This window comes from Zonotrichia albicollis, chromosome 2 (assembly GCF_047830755.1).
Source record: "Zonotrichia albicollis isolate bZonAlb1 chromosome 2, bZonAlb1.hap1, whole genome shotgun sequence".
In the NCBI taxonomy this organism is placed as follows: domain Eukaryota; kingdom Metazoa; phylum Chordata; class Aves; order Passeriformes; family Passerellidae; genus Zonotrichia; species Zonotrichia albicollis.
The window spans coordinates 40443803-40459735 of NC_133820.1; the positions used below are offsets into that span (position 1 = coordinate 40443803).

The 15933-nt window shown below is 56.9% G+C and overlaps 1 protein-coding gene across 6 annotated transcripts; it reads right to left on the reverse strand.

Annotated features, from left to right (window-relative positions):
• Positions 1-490: 490 nt before the first annotated feature.
• IFFO1 (intermediate filament family orphan 1) lies at positions 491-10942 on the reverse strand. 6 transcript variants are annotated; one of them, XM_074534827.1, is made up of 9 exons: positions 9944-10942; positions 5128-5188; positions 4949-5044; positions 4603-4743; positions 3504-3688; positions 2916-3024; positions 2123-2215; positions 1811-1941; positions 491-1245 (listed from the first exon to the last, which is right to left on the reverse strand). In XM_074534827.1, exons 1-9 carry the CDS (start codon positions 10630-10632, stop codon positions 1143-1145), a joined length of 1608 nt encoding a protein of 535 aa, XP_074390928.1. In that variant the 5' UTR covers positions 10633-10942; the 3' UTR covers positions 491-1142. The 6 variants fall into 6 exon arrangements, with proteins under 6 accessions (XP_074390928.1, XP_074390927.1, XP_074390926.1 ...); XM_074534826.1 differs by having other exon boundaries at positions 2123-2218; XM_074534825.1 differs by having other exon boundaries at positions 2904-3024.
• Between the last annotated feature and the right edge of the window lie 4991 nt (positions 10943-15933).

Sequence of the window (15933 nt, forward strand, 5' to 3'; positions counted from 1 at the left end):
CTTCTCAGTGATCACACTGCATCACACTGCCTCTCTGGAGGCTGCTCTCTCCCTCCTTACACCCTGCCAGGCCCCAGCCTCCCGTCACCATCACTGGAGGAGCCAGCCAGGAAGATGCCACAGGAGATGGTGTGACAGGGGATCCCCACTGCGGTTACACTGAGGTGGGATATGGGACTGAGGGCAGGCAGGAAGGTGCTCTGGGAGGCCCTGGTGTGGCAGAAGAGGCCAGGAAACAGGAGGATGTTCACAAGCCAGGATCAGTTCCATTTTCAATCCTTCAGCCTCTGCATTGATGATGCTCCAGGTTAAAAACAAGGCAGCCCATGCAGCACTAGGGCCTGTTGAGGGCCAGTGGATTTTAGAACAGGGATCTCACCACTGTCCCATCCACCACGGGGAGACCCACTGATGGGGGCTTGGGCTCTGAGGGACCACAGCCCCCTCTCAAGCCCCGCGGCAGCACAGGAGAGGCCACACCCGGCGAAGCTGTAGAAAAGGAAATCGTCCCATTTAATGACCTCGCCCGCGTAACACAGACGTGAGCAAAGCAAAGTGCACAGTGAGCGGGACTCGTTCCCTGCCCCCGAGAAGGCCTGGGAGGCTCGGGGTGCCCGGCTCAGCGTGGGCAGTGCCAGCCGGGTGCCCAGCCAGCAGCAAGGGCAGGGAGAGCCCCGGGCTCGGTCCAGTTGGCACCAGTGTCAGGTCCAGTTTGCAGGGAGGTACGGCTCTTGTTGGCTCCGTGAAGCGCAGGGAGGGCAGGGAGGGCAGGGCAGGTGTACCAGGACGGAGGCTGGAGGAGGTGGGTCTGGGGCGCCTGGGAACACGTCCTGCAGAACGCCACCGTGGCAGGTTTGGAGCCTCCCTGCCCGAACCACGGCTTACCCAAAGCAGGGAAAGGGAATGGAGAAGGGGCTGAAGGCGGAGCAGCCCGGGCAAGGGCCCTCAGGTCTATCTAGCTATTCCCATGAGCAGGGTATCCGGTGAGGGGGTGTGTGGGGTCTGCCAAGCACCCCAAAACAGGAGTGAGCCTGGGCGACAGACGTTTACCAGCAGTTCCACGTCCCTGACAGTCTCTCCCAGGTGTGACTTAGGCAACCCCGTGCCAGGAAGGGGGTCCGAGGGAGCCGGGCCTCCCCTCATTATCTGATGGAAGCATCGCTGGGGGGATCACGGTCGGACTCCTCGCTCTCCTCATGCGGAGCTGACTCGCTGTTGGAGGTCGGGGTGAAGGCAGGAGACTTTCTGCACAGAACAGTAAAGGGCAGCAGTCACAGCATCGCCCAGGGGGAGGGAAAGGACTCAGTTTGGTGTGGGGTAAGAAGGACAGAAGCTGAAGTGCCCCTGGGCATGTGTGTGTCTGCAGGAATCCCCGGCTGCTGGGAGGGTGTTCCAGAGGACACCATTCCAGAGCATGAAGCAGAGCTGGGGGAGATGCTGGAGGGGCCTGCCCAGAGCAGGAACCTGACAAGGTGTGTAAGGGCAGGGGTCTGTGGAAGTCCACCACAGGGGTCCCCAGCCTGGAGCCATCCTGGCTCCACAGGCCTTTGGGGACTGCACAGAGGCAGCTCCTCTCTCCACAGCAGGGGTCTGGCATCATGTGCAAAGTGAATCCTGTGTGTCTCCTGCCTTGCGCACGGGCAGCACCACGAGCTGTGTGGAGGCCAGCCAGGCGTTCAGCAGCCTCTGGGAACTGCCCTCTCCCCACAGCACATGAGGGCAGGGCAAGAGCTCTGCCATGTCCTTCAGCTCCCTCTCACCACCACCCCGGCTTCAGACCCAGAGCCTGGGTGTCCCTGCTGGAGCTCACCTGTCCCCAGACTGGGTGATGAGCCGCCGGCAAGTCTCCATCTGCACATCCAAGCCTCGCTTCATGCTGCACATCTCCATGTACTCGTGCAGGTGCCGGTTCATGTCATTTTTGGCTGTGGCCAATTCCAGCTGCTCAAGGGAAACGGTGCAGAGATGATCCCAGGGCATGTGGTGCAGGGCAGCGGGCATGGCTAGACCAAGGGCTGTCACCCACATTACCAGTGACCTGCTCCAGCATTGTGCCTCCCTCCCCCAGGGACCCACTCCCCTATTTCACACCCCTCTGTGCCATGGCTCCCCCATCTCCCACCTCTATTTGGTCGATGGTTTCCTGGTACTCCTTCTCACGGCTCTTGAACAGTGACTCTGTGTCCTTGATCACCTTCTCCAGGCTGTCATCCTGCTGCTGAGGAGAGCAGACAGCAGGTTTAGAGGCAGGGAAGCATCCAACATGAGGAACCAAAGGCAAGAGAGAGACAAATCAGAGAAAGAATTGGCAGCACCGGGAAAAGAGGAAGAAATATATACAGTGTAGTACAAATAAGACAGGAGTCAGTCCTGTCAACATGGACTTGAGAGACTCAGGACTCGCCACACTGGGCAGTGACCACATCAACCCAAACAAGCCCAGCGTTGCACTGAAGATCTGGAGACCATTCCTGAGCATGATCCATCCCCAGGGGACTGGCAAGGGCCAAAGATTTGGGATGACAAGGGCTTTGGCCAGACACCAAGGCCCCTCTTCGGGCAGTTTTGCTGCACATTGGGTAGGTGGGCTGGTGAACGTGAGCAAGGATCACCAGAGAGCAGTCCAGGCAGAAGTGTTCTGTTCTGGATGGGCTGTGGCTCTCCCCACATGTGTGCACCCCACCCTCAGCACACCCCTCAGGCTACAGGTCCCTGTCTCTGAAAAGGAGACCTTGATAGGGACGCTGTGATGTATTCATGCAGAAAAGGCAGGAAAGCATTGTGTACAGGCCTGCAAAGGCAAAGGGGCTGAAATCTGGTCCTTGAGAGAGCATCTTCGCAGGCTCAGGCAGGATCGAGCGTCCCAACCCAAGGAGAGCTCAGGGCCCCGACACCGCCGTTACCTCCCCCTGCACCTCTGCGGCTGCAATGGCGTATCCTGAGAAGTCCTCCCAGAGGAGCAGCGTTTCTTCTGTCTCCTCCCACGTGAGGCTGTCACAGTCGTCCTCAAAGTCATATTCCCTCCTGGGCACAAGGGAACAGCACGTCAGCACCCAGCAGGAGAGCACAGCAGGCAGGGGGCTGTGTCAGTGCCAAAGCCTTGCACCCGCTCACGGGCAGGGCCGCAGCTCTTGGGGGTCTGGCCAGGGAGAACTCAGGTGTGCCCAAACCCAACAGCTGATGGGGAAGGGGCTGGCTTTATGGTCAGGAGCCCGAGCAAATCCAGGCACAGATTCCCAAAGGCAGGACAGGGGGCAAAAGGAGGGGAGCTGGACCAGCTCCCATTCTTGGCATAGGTGGGCTCAGGTCTCCCAGGGAGTCACAGTCCCACTGTGCCACAGAGCACAGGTGACCACTCTCCACAGCAACATCTCTCATCTGGCCCTCACCCAGGAAGGAAAGGCACAGAGCACCCCTGCCCTCCCCACCCCAGGCCAGCAGGGAGCCTGGTGCTGGAGCCTGGCTGCACAGCACGGGCAGAGGTGCGCAGCAGCCGCACTCACAGCTGGTTCAGCATCCTCTGCATTTCCTCATTGATACTCATGGCCGTGGTCTCGTCCTCCTCCTCCTCGTCGGGCTTCCGGGAGGCATCACTCTCCGACAGCGAGGTGTCCTCGTCGCTGACCTGCCTGCGTTCCCGCTTCCGCCCCACCGAGGCTGGGACCTTAACGGGAGACAAGTGCAGAGACTACAGAAACGAGGCCGGGTCCGAGGGCAGGAGCAGGGAGTGGGCAGGAGATGGAGGGGAAAGGAATGGTGGAGGGACAGAAAGGCAGGGAGAGAGAGAAAGACAGAAAGAAAGGAAGGAAGAAAAGAGAGAGGAGAGAGAGAGAGAGATGGGCTCGTTATGATCAGGTTAAAGATGGGTGCAATGGATAAAACATGGTTTTAGCATTTTCTAAAATTAAAACTAAGCAACTAAAGATGGAATCTATGAATTTGATGAGGAAAAAAACAACGTGGTTTTACTGCAGAAAAACTCAAATCACCCACCACCCCAGTCCAGAGACAGGGAAACACAGTGACAGAAACAGGAAAAAAGAGACAGTCTGAAAAAGGTGAAACATGTCAATATTTATAGGCCGACCTTTTTAAAAGAAAGTTTAAAATTTTTAAAATTTCTCAACTGAATGGAACTAACCAGTTGCTTCTGTAGGGACAAAGAGCGAGACAGAAAAGCAGCAACATCCAGAAAGAGAAAAGAGACAGAGACAGAGAAGAGAGACAGAGAGAAGATGACGGAGAGGGGAAGGGAAAGGAGAGAGATGGAGTTAGAGACAGACACTCAAGCAACTTGTCTCCCTCCTGCAGCTGCTCCCCTAGCACTGGGGGGTCCCCTGGCCCAACACAACAGGTCAGCAAGAGGGTGAGGGGACTCCTGATGTCCAAAGCAACATCTGGAGCATTCCACCTCCACTCTGTGCCCTTTTGCCTGGTCCTCCCGAGAGAGACAGAAATCAGGGGACCAGAAGGAGCAAGGGCTCGGGTGACCAAGCACCTCCCCTAGCAGGGGGCTGGTGTTGTCTCTTCTACCTCCTCCTTTGGGATCTCTCCTCCCCAGAGCTGGTGGCTGAGTCAGGAGCAGCAGCGGGCGCTCCTCACCTGAAACATCTTGATCATGTCCTCACAGTTCCGCTGCTGTGCCACGTCACACAGCTTGGCAGTGATGTCGATGCGACGGCAGATGTCCATGTCCACCTTCATGGCCTTCTCCTGGATCTTGGTGTCCAGCTCCGTGATGTTCTGGACCCACGGCACCACAGGAAGGGGACAGGGGAGGAATATTAGGCAAGACAGATGGCAATCGGTGCCCCCACGTTCCCTCTCATGCAGGACTGCTCCCTCATGCCTGCTTTGCTTGCAGACCAACCCCACCAGTGCTGGATGGAACAGCTTTTCCACGTGCACAGGACACTGCTGTGGGGTTGGAGAGGGATTGGGGACTCACATTGCTCATCAGTCCCTTGAAGACGACAAGCTCTGCCTTGAGCTGCTCCACCTTCATGGCCAGCTCCTCCTGGCAAGCTTCAGCCTCCTGGGCTTCCTGTGCCAGGGTGAGAGAGACGTGCAAATCAGCACCAGTGTGGGGCATCAGGGGCGCAGGGCAGGGGGAACAGCCAGGCTCACCTCCTGCAGCTCAGCCACCCGGTCCTGAAGCTGGACACGCACCGTGTACTCCTCTTCCCATCTAGGGAGACAAACGCCGCTCAGATCCCATCGGCCTCGCCTCGCTGGCTGCCAGAGGGAGAGCACGGAGCGGCAGCTGCTCACCCCACAGCCATCCGAGAGGGGGGACCACAGCACTGGCCCGGGAAGTAGAACGCGCCCAGGAATGCATGGCCTCTTGTTTTCGGGCCATGGCAGCTGCCAAGCCCATCGTCTGCTCAGCTACAAATGCTGTCCCACCCACCAGGGCCTGCCCTGTGCTGGGGGGAGCTGGGGACACCGACCGCAGGCTCTGCCGGCAGCTGGGCCGCACACCCACGGCCCCTCACAGCCATCGGCCTCTGCCCTGAGCCCCACAGCCCTGGGCCACAGCAGCTCCAGCCCTCACAACAGCTCTGCAGATGGACTGGGGAGTTGCCCCCATCTGCAGCACTTCTGTGACCACGTCTGTGTGTCTGTGGCACTGCAGTTCAGGCTGTCCAGCAGCACAAACCCTGATCCTGACACAGAACCACCCCACAGTGAGAGTGACCACCATGTGCACCAAGGGCTGCTCCTCTGCCTGTCCCAGTGCAGAGGGCAGGGCCACAAGAGTCCTTGGCTCCACTGCTGCATACCAGGTTGGATTAAAGAACACTGTGTCATCCCACAAGGGAGCAGGACGGATTGTGCCACTTCATGCTGGGCTGTCCGTGGGTACTGGGCTCTGCAGCTTTGCAAAAAGTGGAGCTGCAAGGCGCCCAGCCTTGCTGTGCAAAGACACATCCCCTAGCAATTATTATATTACATTTCAGGGCATGAGCTCAACCTCTTGGGTCTCGCTGCAGTGTTGGCCCGGCCCACGGTCTGTTGGGAGGCCATCAAGCCGTGCTGCCCTTGGCTAAATGATGATCCCATCGAGCAGGGGGCTGGGAAGTGCTGCTGTGCGGCATGGGGCAGGGCTGCTGCATTCTTACCCAGCTCCTGGCTCTTCTGGGAGAGCCAGATTTTTCTGAGAAAGCGAGATCACTCTGGGATAGCAACCAGAGCTGGGCTCTTCCTGGTGCTGCGAGGTCTGGTTTCTATTTAGTGCCCGCAAGCACCAACACAGACACTGCGACTCTGCACAAGGATGTGAAAAATCTCTCCTCTCACTTACCCACACCAAGTTTGAACAATAAATCTTAAGGTCTAGGAGGCCAGAAATCATATGAAAAGCCCTCACATTTGTTATCTCGGACAATCTGACGACGTGGGAGAGCCCTGGCTTGTGAATTTCTGAGCTCTTAAAGCTAGCAGTGCTGCTCCTTACTCAAACAAGGACAAAAGTGTGCACTCCTGTGCTGGTATTGGGTCCATACTACAGCTTCAGAAGGGGAATCAAAGAGTGTTCCTATCCCTTTGGGGAAAGAGAGATGAAGGGAAAAGAAAGGAGAAAGTTAAAAGGTAGAATTGCCCTTATATGGGAACTGCTCAAACAAAGCCTCCCTCCCCAGGGACAAAAACGCCTTCCACCAGAATAAAAAAATTTCAGCATCTTCCTTGGTGCGGCACTGCCTCTTTTTTGGTCCCCGCCTCCCTCTGGGTCCCTATATATCCCAGACTCACTGGGGACCTAAGGCAGAGCTGCAAATCCTGGTAAGAGCTCATTTCACACCAACGCTGTGGAAGAGAGTGCAGGTCACATACACACCGGCTCAGAAGGCAGGAGAAAACAGCAATTCACCCCACCAGGGACAAATCCATGCACCCATCCACTGCAAACCTCTCTCCCTCCTCTCCTGCCTGGCTCCTTCTGCCCTGCTCCCTCCTGCAATGCACCACTCCTAATAATAACCTGCCTGCAGCACTGCGCCCGCAGCAGCTGCAGGTCGCTGCCAGCTGGAAGCAAGGCTGCCCCGCACAGCCCCACGGCCACGCGTGTGCCGGGGGGACAGGGGGTGCTCCTGCACTGCTGCACAGCCACAGCCTGCCCAAAGGCAGGCAGCGAGGGCAGGAGGGTCCCAGCTGCACGCAGAGCTGACCACCTCCCTGCCAGCTAGGGGACAGCTCTCCCAAAGCCAGGGATGTGGAAAGATGCAGTGCTGTCCCTGCCAGGTGTGTCCCTTCAACAAGTTCACTGAGAAAAATCAACAATCCCCCCCATCCTTTAAGTCCTGCTCACTGCCACAGGCACTGGGGTGCTTTAGCCCATCCTGCAGGGTCAGTGCACATGGTGGGATTTGGGCTGCTCGAGGCTGAGGCTCCACTTATCCCCCTCCTGCCACGTCTGAACTATGCTGGAGCTCACCTCAACGGGGATGGCCCTGCAGCCTGGCACAGCTCCTCAGAGGGAAATTACAACAACAAAAAACCTTCTTGAAGCATTTTAGTAAACAAGGGGGCTTACAAGAATGATGGAGAGACTTTGTACCAGACCTTTTGCCTGCAGTGACAAGAGGTGAAGGTTTTAAACTGAAAAAAGGTAAGTTAAGATTGGACATAAGGAACAATTTTCAATTTTTCATTATGGTGGTGAGACACTGGAGCAGGCTGCCCAGAGAAGTTGTGGATGGCCCATGAGGGGAAATGTTCAAGGTCAGCACTTTGAGCAACCTGATCTAGTGAAACCTCACAGCAGGGAGACAGGACTGGGTAACCCCTAAAGGTCTTCTCCAACTCAAACCATTCTGTGACTCTAACACACTGTGTTGTAGCACTGCTCACTCCACACCTCCAGGGTATCCTTGCAACACCCAGGATTAGAATTACTTGTGACTACAAGTAGTAGGTGTAGCAGACAGCACAAACGTGATGAGACTCCCAGATCCCCAGCACTTAGCAGGTCTGTGTGATACTCACAGGCACCCTTTGCCCCTATCCAGGCCACCTAATTTCAGTCTGCTCCTCCCAAGTGAGCTCCTGTGAGCCTCTCTCCTGCTGCTGCAACTATTCTCACCCCTCCCTACAGCCCCACAGCCCTCCTGGATCCCTGACTTGAATTCCAGGCCCTGTGTATCCAGAGAGAAGCTCCTGCTGCACTGCTCCAAGTGCAGTGGGGTGCACAGCAGCAATGCTGTCCCGAAAAAAGCACAAGCTCCCAAGCCATGCGTAGGAGAACTGGGAAGTCCTGTGTTAATATGGCCTCTTCCATCTGTCTCCAGGCAGGTGGCAAAGGCATGACACCAGCTGCACTGTCCCCATGGCAGATCACAGCCCACCGTGGCAGGGAACTCTCAGCTCCCAAGGGATGTTGGTGTCAGCCCCCAGCATGGAGAAGGGTGTGGAAATGGAATCCTTCTGTCCCATTCCCCTGTTTGGGACCTGGCTGTACCCGTCACGAAGTTCCCAGTGCTGGATAGGGTCTGGGGGTGGGGTCTGCTTTGCCCCAGCTCCTGGTAACACACTCCAAAAATAGATCCCACCAATAACATTGGCTCACAGCAGCTTGTGGTGCCCCCCCATCTCACCCTCTGCTGCCTTCCCTGCAGCTCACTTGCCAGAGCAGGACAACCCTGCTCAGCTCTCCGTTCTCCCAAAGTTTCAGCAGCACCAACAAACCCAACTTTGTCCCCTCTGGCTGACCCACTTCGAGGCTCAAGCTTTCCTGGCCAAAAAACTGGCTCCAGCTTCCCACTCTCTGATCTGAAAGTGTAATGCAAGGAGCGCTGCTCCCCTCTGGAGAAGGAGCCTGACCACTGGCTTGATAATAAAAGGCCTTAGATACATGCAGCACTTGGTGGGAAAGAAGAAATGCCAACTCTTCCTTTCCATGTGCCTTGCTCAGTGCCTTTGGAGCATCTAGCAGGAAATTTTGCTCAGCCTAAGCGTTATAAAGCCAAAAGCATAAGGTGTCATCTTGGACCCCAGCCCCGATCCTGCCACTGGAGCTGTGGCCATGCAGAGCGGGTCGGTGGCACAACTCCCGTGGGGAGCTGGGTGTGGAATCACAAACTTCCTAACTGCTTCTAAAGCGTCACAGCGTGACTTCTGAAAAGCCCAGAGCAGTGGCTCGGGTGGTGGCAGCCACAGCGCCGCTCTCGCCCCGACCCCGCCACGCCAGCCCAGCCTGAGCTCATCCTACGTGCGGATCCGGGAGCAGCCTCGGGAACCGGCCTGACACAAAGGGAGCCGCGGCCACCCTGCTCGGGAAAGAAGAACCAGCCAAGAGATTAGCTCTGCATTCTGCTTCACCCTTCTCCAAGGCACATGCCAAGCCACAGCTATTTTGGGTCGGGAGGAAAGCCCCCGAGGAGTGGGGTGTCCTGCCTCGGCTCTCTGCTGCCGAGGGGCCAGCTGGAGAGTGCTGGCGAGGGAAAGGGCCTAGGAGAGGCCGGCCACCCTGCTGAGGGGCTTCCCACACCTTCCGACACATTCAGAGAACTCTTTCCTTCCCAGCAGCCTTCTCCAATCAAACCCGCTCGCTGCTGCATGTCCACCTTCCTCACCTACTTTCAGGTTCTCCTCCTCCCTGAGCATTTCCAGATCCCCTTGGCTTTAAAACACAGGTCCTGGAGTTATTCCTTCCCTGCCTGGAAAAGCATTTCTAGTCCCTCATGCCAGGTTGGTAAGATGGAAAAACGCTCAAGGAACATCCCGAGAGGGTTCGCACACCAGGTGCCAAGGGAGGAGACCCAGGCACAAACAAATGCTTTCAGGGCTCCACATTTTCCCCATGCTGCCTGCAGCCCGTGCTCCCGAGAAGTCCGGCCAGGACTTCTCCTTCGCCTTCCCTCCCTGTTTCCCCCTCACATCTCCCACCGGGCAGAGCCCTGCAGCGACAGTCCTGGTGTCCATCGCTCCCGCCGCCCCTTCTCACCTGCGCTTGTACTCGTCGCGCTCCCTCTTCACCTTGGCCAGCACGTTGTAGAGGGCTCGGATCTCGGGGGTGATGGTGTCGATCTGCACGCCCACGCCGTCGGGGTGGACCCAGGAGACGCCGGGTCCCTGCACCAGGGTGGTCTCGGGCCCCGGGCCGAGCCGCCGCGCTTGCGAGAAGGACCAGATGGTGCCGGGCATGAAGCGGGAGCCGGCGGAGTAGGCGGCGGGCTGGCCAGGACCCCCGGGGCGGGAGCCGGGGGACCCCAGCGCCCGGGCCGAGCCCAGCCCCAGCCCCGGCGCCAGCCCCAGCCCCAGGGTGCGGATGGGACCCACGAAGCCGGTCTGCACCGCCTGGTCCCGGCGCGGGGGTCCGCGGCCGCGGCCGCCCGCCCCCTCCTCCAGCGCCTGCTGCAGCTGCTTCTCCAGCTGCCGGTTGCGCCGCTCCAGCTCGTGGACCTTGGCCAGGAAGCAGCGGAACCGCAGGTTCAGCGTCTTGAGGACGCTGATGTTGGAGCCCAGGTCGTTGCGGAGGGCCATGGCGGCGGGCGGCGCGGGGAAGGGGCCGGCGGGCGGCTCCCCGCCGAGGGGCTCGGCGGCGGGCGGCGGCGGCGGCGGCAGCTCGGGGCCTGCCAGCCCCTGCTGCTCCTGCGGCAGGAGGAAGAGGTTGGGGCCGAAGAGCGGGTTCATGGCGGCGGCGGGACGGGGCGGGGAGCGCCGGGCGGGGGGATGCGCCCGGGCGGCCCCGGCGGCGGGGGCGCGGCTTCCGCTGCGGCGGGGATGCGGCGGCGGCGGGCATCGAGAGCCGCCCCCGCTCCCGCCCGCTCCCCGCCGCCGGCCCGGGCGGAGCGAGCAGGAGAGGGGACGCGGCAGAACCTCCCTTTCCTCTGCCGGCCCCGTCTCTCCCCCCGCCGAGGGGCGGCCCGGGGCGAAGGGACGCGGCCTGGGACAGCAGGATTCCCGGAGGGAAGTCTCTCTCCGGCACCGCTAGCTGAAGCCCCGCCTGTTACCGATTTCCGTAACTGGCCCAGCCGCAACACAGTGTGCTTCTGCCTCCTTTTTAATATTTTATTCTTTTTTTTCGTAGAATTTAGTGCTTTCCCAGAGCTGCCCTCCTTAAAGAAGGCATAACTTCGCCTCTGCGCCCCAAAGCCTCTCGTTATCCTCTCTGGAGCCCCTCCCCCCCAGACAGCCCTGTGCCCGCCACCCGCCCACGGGCAGCTGCCGCTGGACAATGGCGAGCCAGGGGGCAGAGGAGGTGTGTGGATGGAGGAGCCTCTCAGATACCATGCTTGGCCTGCAACCGGCTTCCTCCTTCCTTGTTCACAAAGCAGCCTCGGCTCTTGCTTCGTGCCCCTTATTCCAGCCTACTTTAGGTCATTCCCTCTCACCCCCTGAGCCCGACCCCAGATGAATTCTGCAGAAAGCGCTGGCGTCGCCCCTCACCCCATAATCCGGTGGGAGGAGACTCCGCACAAATCGATGGCTACATGAATATTTTATGGCTGTGGACACCTGTGTTCCCTTGCTGTCTGTGTGCTCCTGGCCCATTCCCCCAGGATTTGAGGAGCTGAGGCGAGCGTGGTGGCACTTGCGCAAAGCGGCCTCCGATGTGTCAGCTGAGCCATCGGCAAGGGGTGAGCGAGCAGTAGGATGGAATTCAGAGATGCCCAGCACCACACTGGCTGAGCTCTGTGGAAGGAGCTGGGCATGCTCCAATGGGGCTGCAGCCCTTCCCTTGGGATCAGAGGCATGGCTCAATCCACACTGCCAGGAACATCCTGGCTCCACTGAGGATGGCCAGCTTTGTGAGTCTTGACTGAGAGTCTGCCTGCTGCACGCTCCCTGCTGCTCCTCCTCCAGGGCTACAGGTCTCCTCCATCCCTCCATTACTCTTCTGCCATCCTGACCTGGGAGCAGTCCAAATCAAATTTGTTCCCCTCTCCTGCCTTGCCGTGTCCAGCATCAGTTGTGTCCTGTGGCCTGCCTATCTCCCTTGTCCTGCCTACAACACAAGGCTCCCCACAGCAGCCCCCAAGTGCATTTATAATACTTCCTCTCCCACCAGTAACCATCTGCATCCTCCCTGGCCCACCCATGACCACTGGAACCTAACTGGATTTCCTCTGAGATGGGCTTAGGCTGGGGAAGAAGCGAGCTTTCCTCTTTGTCATCTCCTTTTTAACTCTTTTCCTCTTCTCAAGCAGATGTTCCTTTGCTCTGTCTCTGACTAGGGAGGCTGAGCAGTGGCAAACAGAGCTTTTGTCCAGGGAAAGGAGGGTAGGAAGGCTTGCCTCATGGGCAGGCAGAAGAGATCCCCATCTTCCAAAAACCAGCACTGCAACAGCAGCTGGTATGGAACAATGTGCCTGTCAGCAATGCTACCAAATAAACACCCAGGGAAAAGAGAAGGACAGATGGACAAGAGGGATCCCAGTCAAGAAGCTGGTTTTGAAGCAGCAGTGACAGTTCCGGCTCGGAAACCTCCCAGCATGTGACTTTCAGCCGCTGCTGACTCCCTTCTTCCTGCTGCCACGTCCTGTCACCCGCCCCCCATGCTGTCACAGCCTGCCCATGTGCCTGGCAGCCATGCCAGCATCCTCCCCCTCACCACAGCTGCTTTAGCCCTCCACACCATGGCACCTGGGCGAGCAGGGTCGGACTGGGGGGATCTGCTGCTGCTGCATGCAGCACAGGTGAGAGCAGCACCGCAAACTGGGCAGCAAGTGCCTTCCAAGCTCTGCTTGGCCCCTCCTGTCCGGCCAGGGAAACCCAGCAAGTGGAGCTGATTAATGGAATGCCAGTGGAGGAAGGCATTGCCATCCATCAGGAAAAGCTTTTTTTTACCAGCAGACCAGCACAGCCCTGGAGCAGGTGGTGGGATCTCTCTCTGTGCTGGTTCCTGGGGCCCAGCTGTGCAAGTCCAGTGATGTGAGCTAGTGCTGGGGCAGCCTCATTACAGCACGGACTTACAGACCTCCAGCACCTCTTCCCACCAACATCCTGCTGCCTCCTGGACAGGAGGCAATGTGCAGCCTCCTTTTTTTCTCCAACTTTGTTTGCTTAGGATACTTGCTGGGGTAAAGGATTCCTACTGATGCAGAGGGTGGCTGGGGCCAAGGGCCAACTTGTTCTAGTTGTTCCTGCAGAAGGCCAGAAATTAGAGACAATCCTGCCACCCAGGGGACCACAGCACTCCTCCTCTGGGCCTCAGTCTCACTGCAGCACAACAGCACCTCCTCCTCATCTTCCCCTTTTGGTTCACCTAACACCTGGCACTTCTCCAGACTCTTCCACTTCTCCTGCTCCCACTTTATCAGCTCAGGGTCAACAGTGGCACTGCTGGGCTGCAGCTGCTGACATGCAGAGCTGCTCATTGCAGCTCTTAAAATCATTCCTGTAGCCAATGTGAAAAAAGTCACTTACTTGCAAACATGGTGGTATTTATCTTCCATGGATTTTAAGGCCAAGGAAGAAGCACTGCATTTTCTGACCCTGTGCAAAACAGACAGTGCAAATTCCTATACTTCAGATCAGGTACTCATGTGGGACTGTCTCTAATTGCTGACAGCACAGTAAAAAGAGATTAAGTCTCTACCACAATTCTCCATGGGCAAATCAAGGTAGGTTTCCAGCTGCAAGCCCCTATTAAAATCACCTGTCTCCTTTGCCTTTGCCCAGCTGTAACATCCATTACCAGGCTGAGATGCTCCTCCTCTCCCAGATCTCAGAAGCTCTTGGTAGCTAACACATCCTCCTTGCAAAGGTTCTTCACAGGTGAAACCTGTCCAGATCAGCCCCACAGCTTTCACAGAGGCTCCTTTTGGAAGGCACAGCTCTCCTTGGTGTGTCTGTACCCCATCTCCCCGCTCCCCTTTCCCTCCAAGTACCTCAGTGGTACTTTGTCCCTTGCACATCACTGCTGAAGTATTTCTGTGTAAACTCTCCACATCTTCCAAGATTCTTCACTAAAACTGACCCATAAAATAGCTTCTATCCACAACCAGAGGGAGGTGTTGCAATGCACACGTGACTTTTGGGCCTAGCAAAGTCATCAGCCCAGTCAGCTGCCTGGATTTGGGTGCAGATATGGAGGAATTGGTGCAGAGGAGAGTTGCCAGCAGCAGCTGGTTGATGGCCCCATGTAACACACAGAAATGTTCCTGTCTAACAGCAAAGGAGGGAATGCATTTTCTTCTAAAAATATACAAACACCAGTCCAGGAGGGAGTTTTGGAGCCTGGTCTTCAGGAGAAAGCAGCTCTAGGCAGTGCTAGAGCCCAGGACCCAAGTGACTTTACCTTCCCAGCAGTTCCCCCCGACCCCATCAGGCAGGTGGGACTTGCAGACATCCTCCCCAGGAGCTCTCCACATCCTCCCCAGCAGGGATGGACAGCCTGGGGGAGCAAGATTGTGGATTCAGCCCCTGCAGAAGTGTCTGTATCTCTGGGTGTTATGTGCAATGCAGTGTGTGCAGGAAGATCCAGATTTCATACCCAATATGTCCCTGGAATGTGCAGGGCAGGGTTTCAGCCCCTTCCTCAGGATACAGGCAGACATGAGGCAATGCAGCCAGAGGCAGCATGCCTGGCCCAGAACAGACATTACAGCACATGACATCACTGGAGTCAGTGACCAGCCCTGTCACTGCTGGAGTCTTTCCATTACACACTCTTGTCCCCAGATGTCATTTTCCTCCCTGCACCAGCCCAAGGGTGCAGCAGTGCAGGGCTGCCTCTCCCAATGTGCTGCTGGAGCCTGCAGGGCAGGAGCTGCCAGCTAGCTGTCTTCTTTGTGCCCTGATAAGGCTTCCCCAGTTTGGGGAGAAGGACAGCAATGCAGCACAGAGGAACAGGTATCACGACTCCTCTCAACAAGCTTTTAATCTGTGACAGCATTTTTACCCCTCAGATCTGCTTTCAATCCGTGCTCTGCCTCAGTTCTTGCTTTGCTGCATCTCAGCTCCTGCAAGCCTCGTTATCAGCAGCTTTCAGATATTAAAACACATTAAAGGAAGGTACTGAAAGATGATCCAGCAGTCACATTCTCCAGAAATCTCAGCTTTCAGGTAACAAAAGATTCCCAGAGTAACAAGGTGGCTGCAAGCACAAGCCTGATGTGACCACAGCCTTGTACCAGAATGCAGAGGAAACCACCAAGCTTTGTCCCCAGCTGCTGCATCCCCAGTACTGCCTCTGAAGCTCAGTGGTGGCATTTCAATGTCACACTCAACATTATCTCTCTGAGCAGTGATAACTGCAACAGCTGAAATCAAGAGCAGATCAAACCACCAAAGAGAGATGAAAATTTATCCCATCTCTTCCCAGCTATAACAAAAGGTTTGCAGGCGTGCTGAGTGATTGGAACAATGCTCAGCAAGAGAGGTTTTCTTGACACAGTTAAAGCAGCAGCTATTCCCTGCATTACAGGGCTGGAATTCAACCATAATTTGGACATTTGCTGGAAAACAGACAGTTACCTTGGGATCCCAGCCAGGAAAACTCTATCCCTGCTGATGGGGTTATCAGGATAAACTGGTTCTCAAGCTGAGGCTGCACACCCACACGGTTACCTCAGCAGGCAGCAGCAACAACCCGGGACAGATCCACATTGCTCCCAAAAGGACAGGCCCAGGGCTGAAAGAGGCTCTTGCTGCTTTTCTCACCAAAACTTAGGGAGCATTTGTCTTCTCTGAATATTTCCCAGTTTTACAGCCTTTATGCAGATGGGGGGTACTAGAAATGCAGTATTAAAGCAGTAATTATTTCCCTTGGGTGCTATTTCACCTAGCATTTATTTCATTACTCTGAAAGACGCCGAAAATCTTCCCTTGGCTCCTCTGTGTCCAGCAATTCAGACCTCAACACACAAACTCAAAGTGAGCCAGTTGCATTCAGAGGCTCCTCCCTGACCTAATTCACATGGGGAAGCACGGGGAAAAAGTTAGTTTTCAACTATGAAGATATTTGTTTAATGGCTATTCAACACACAA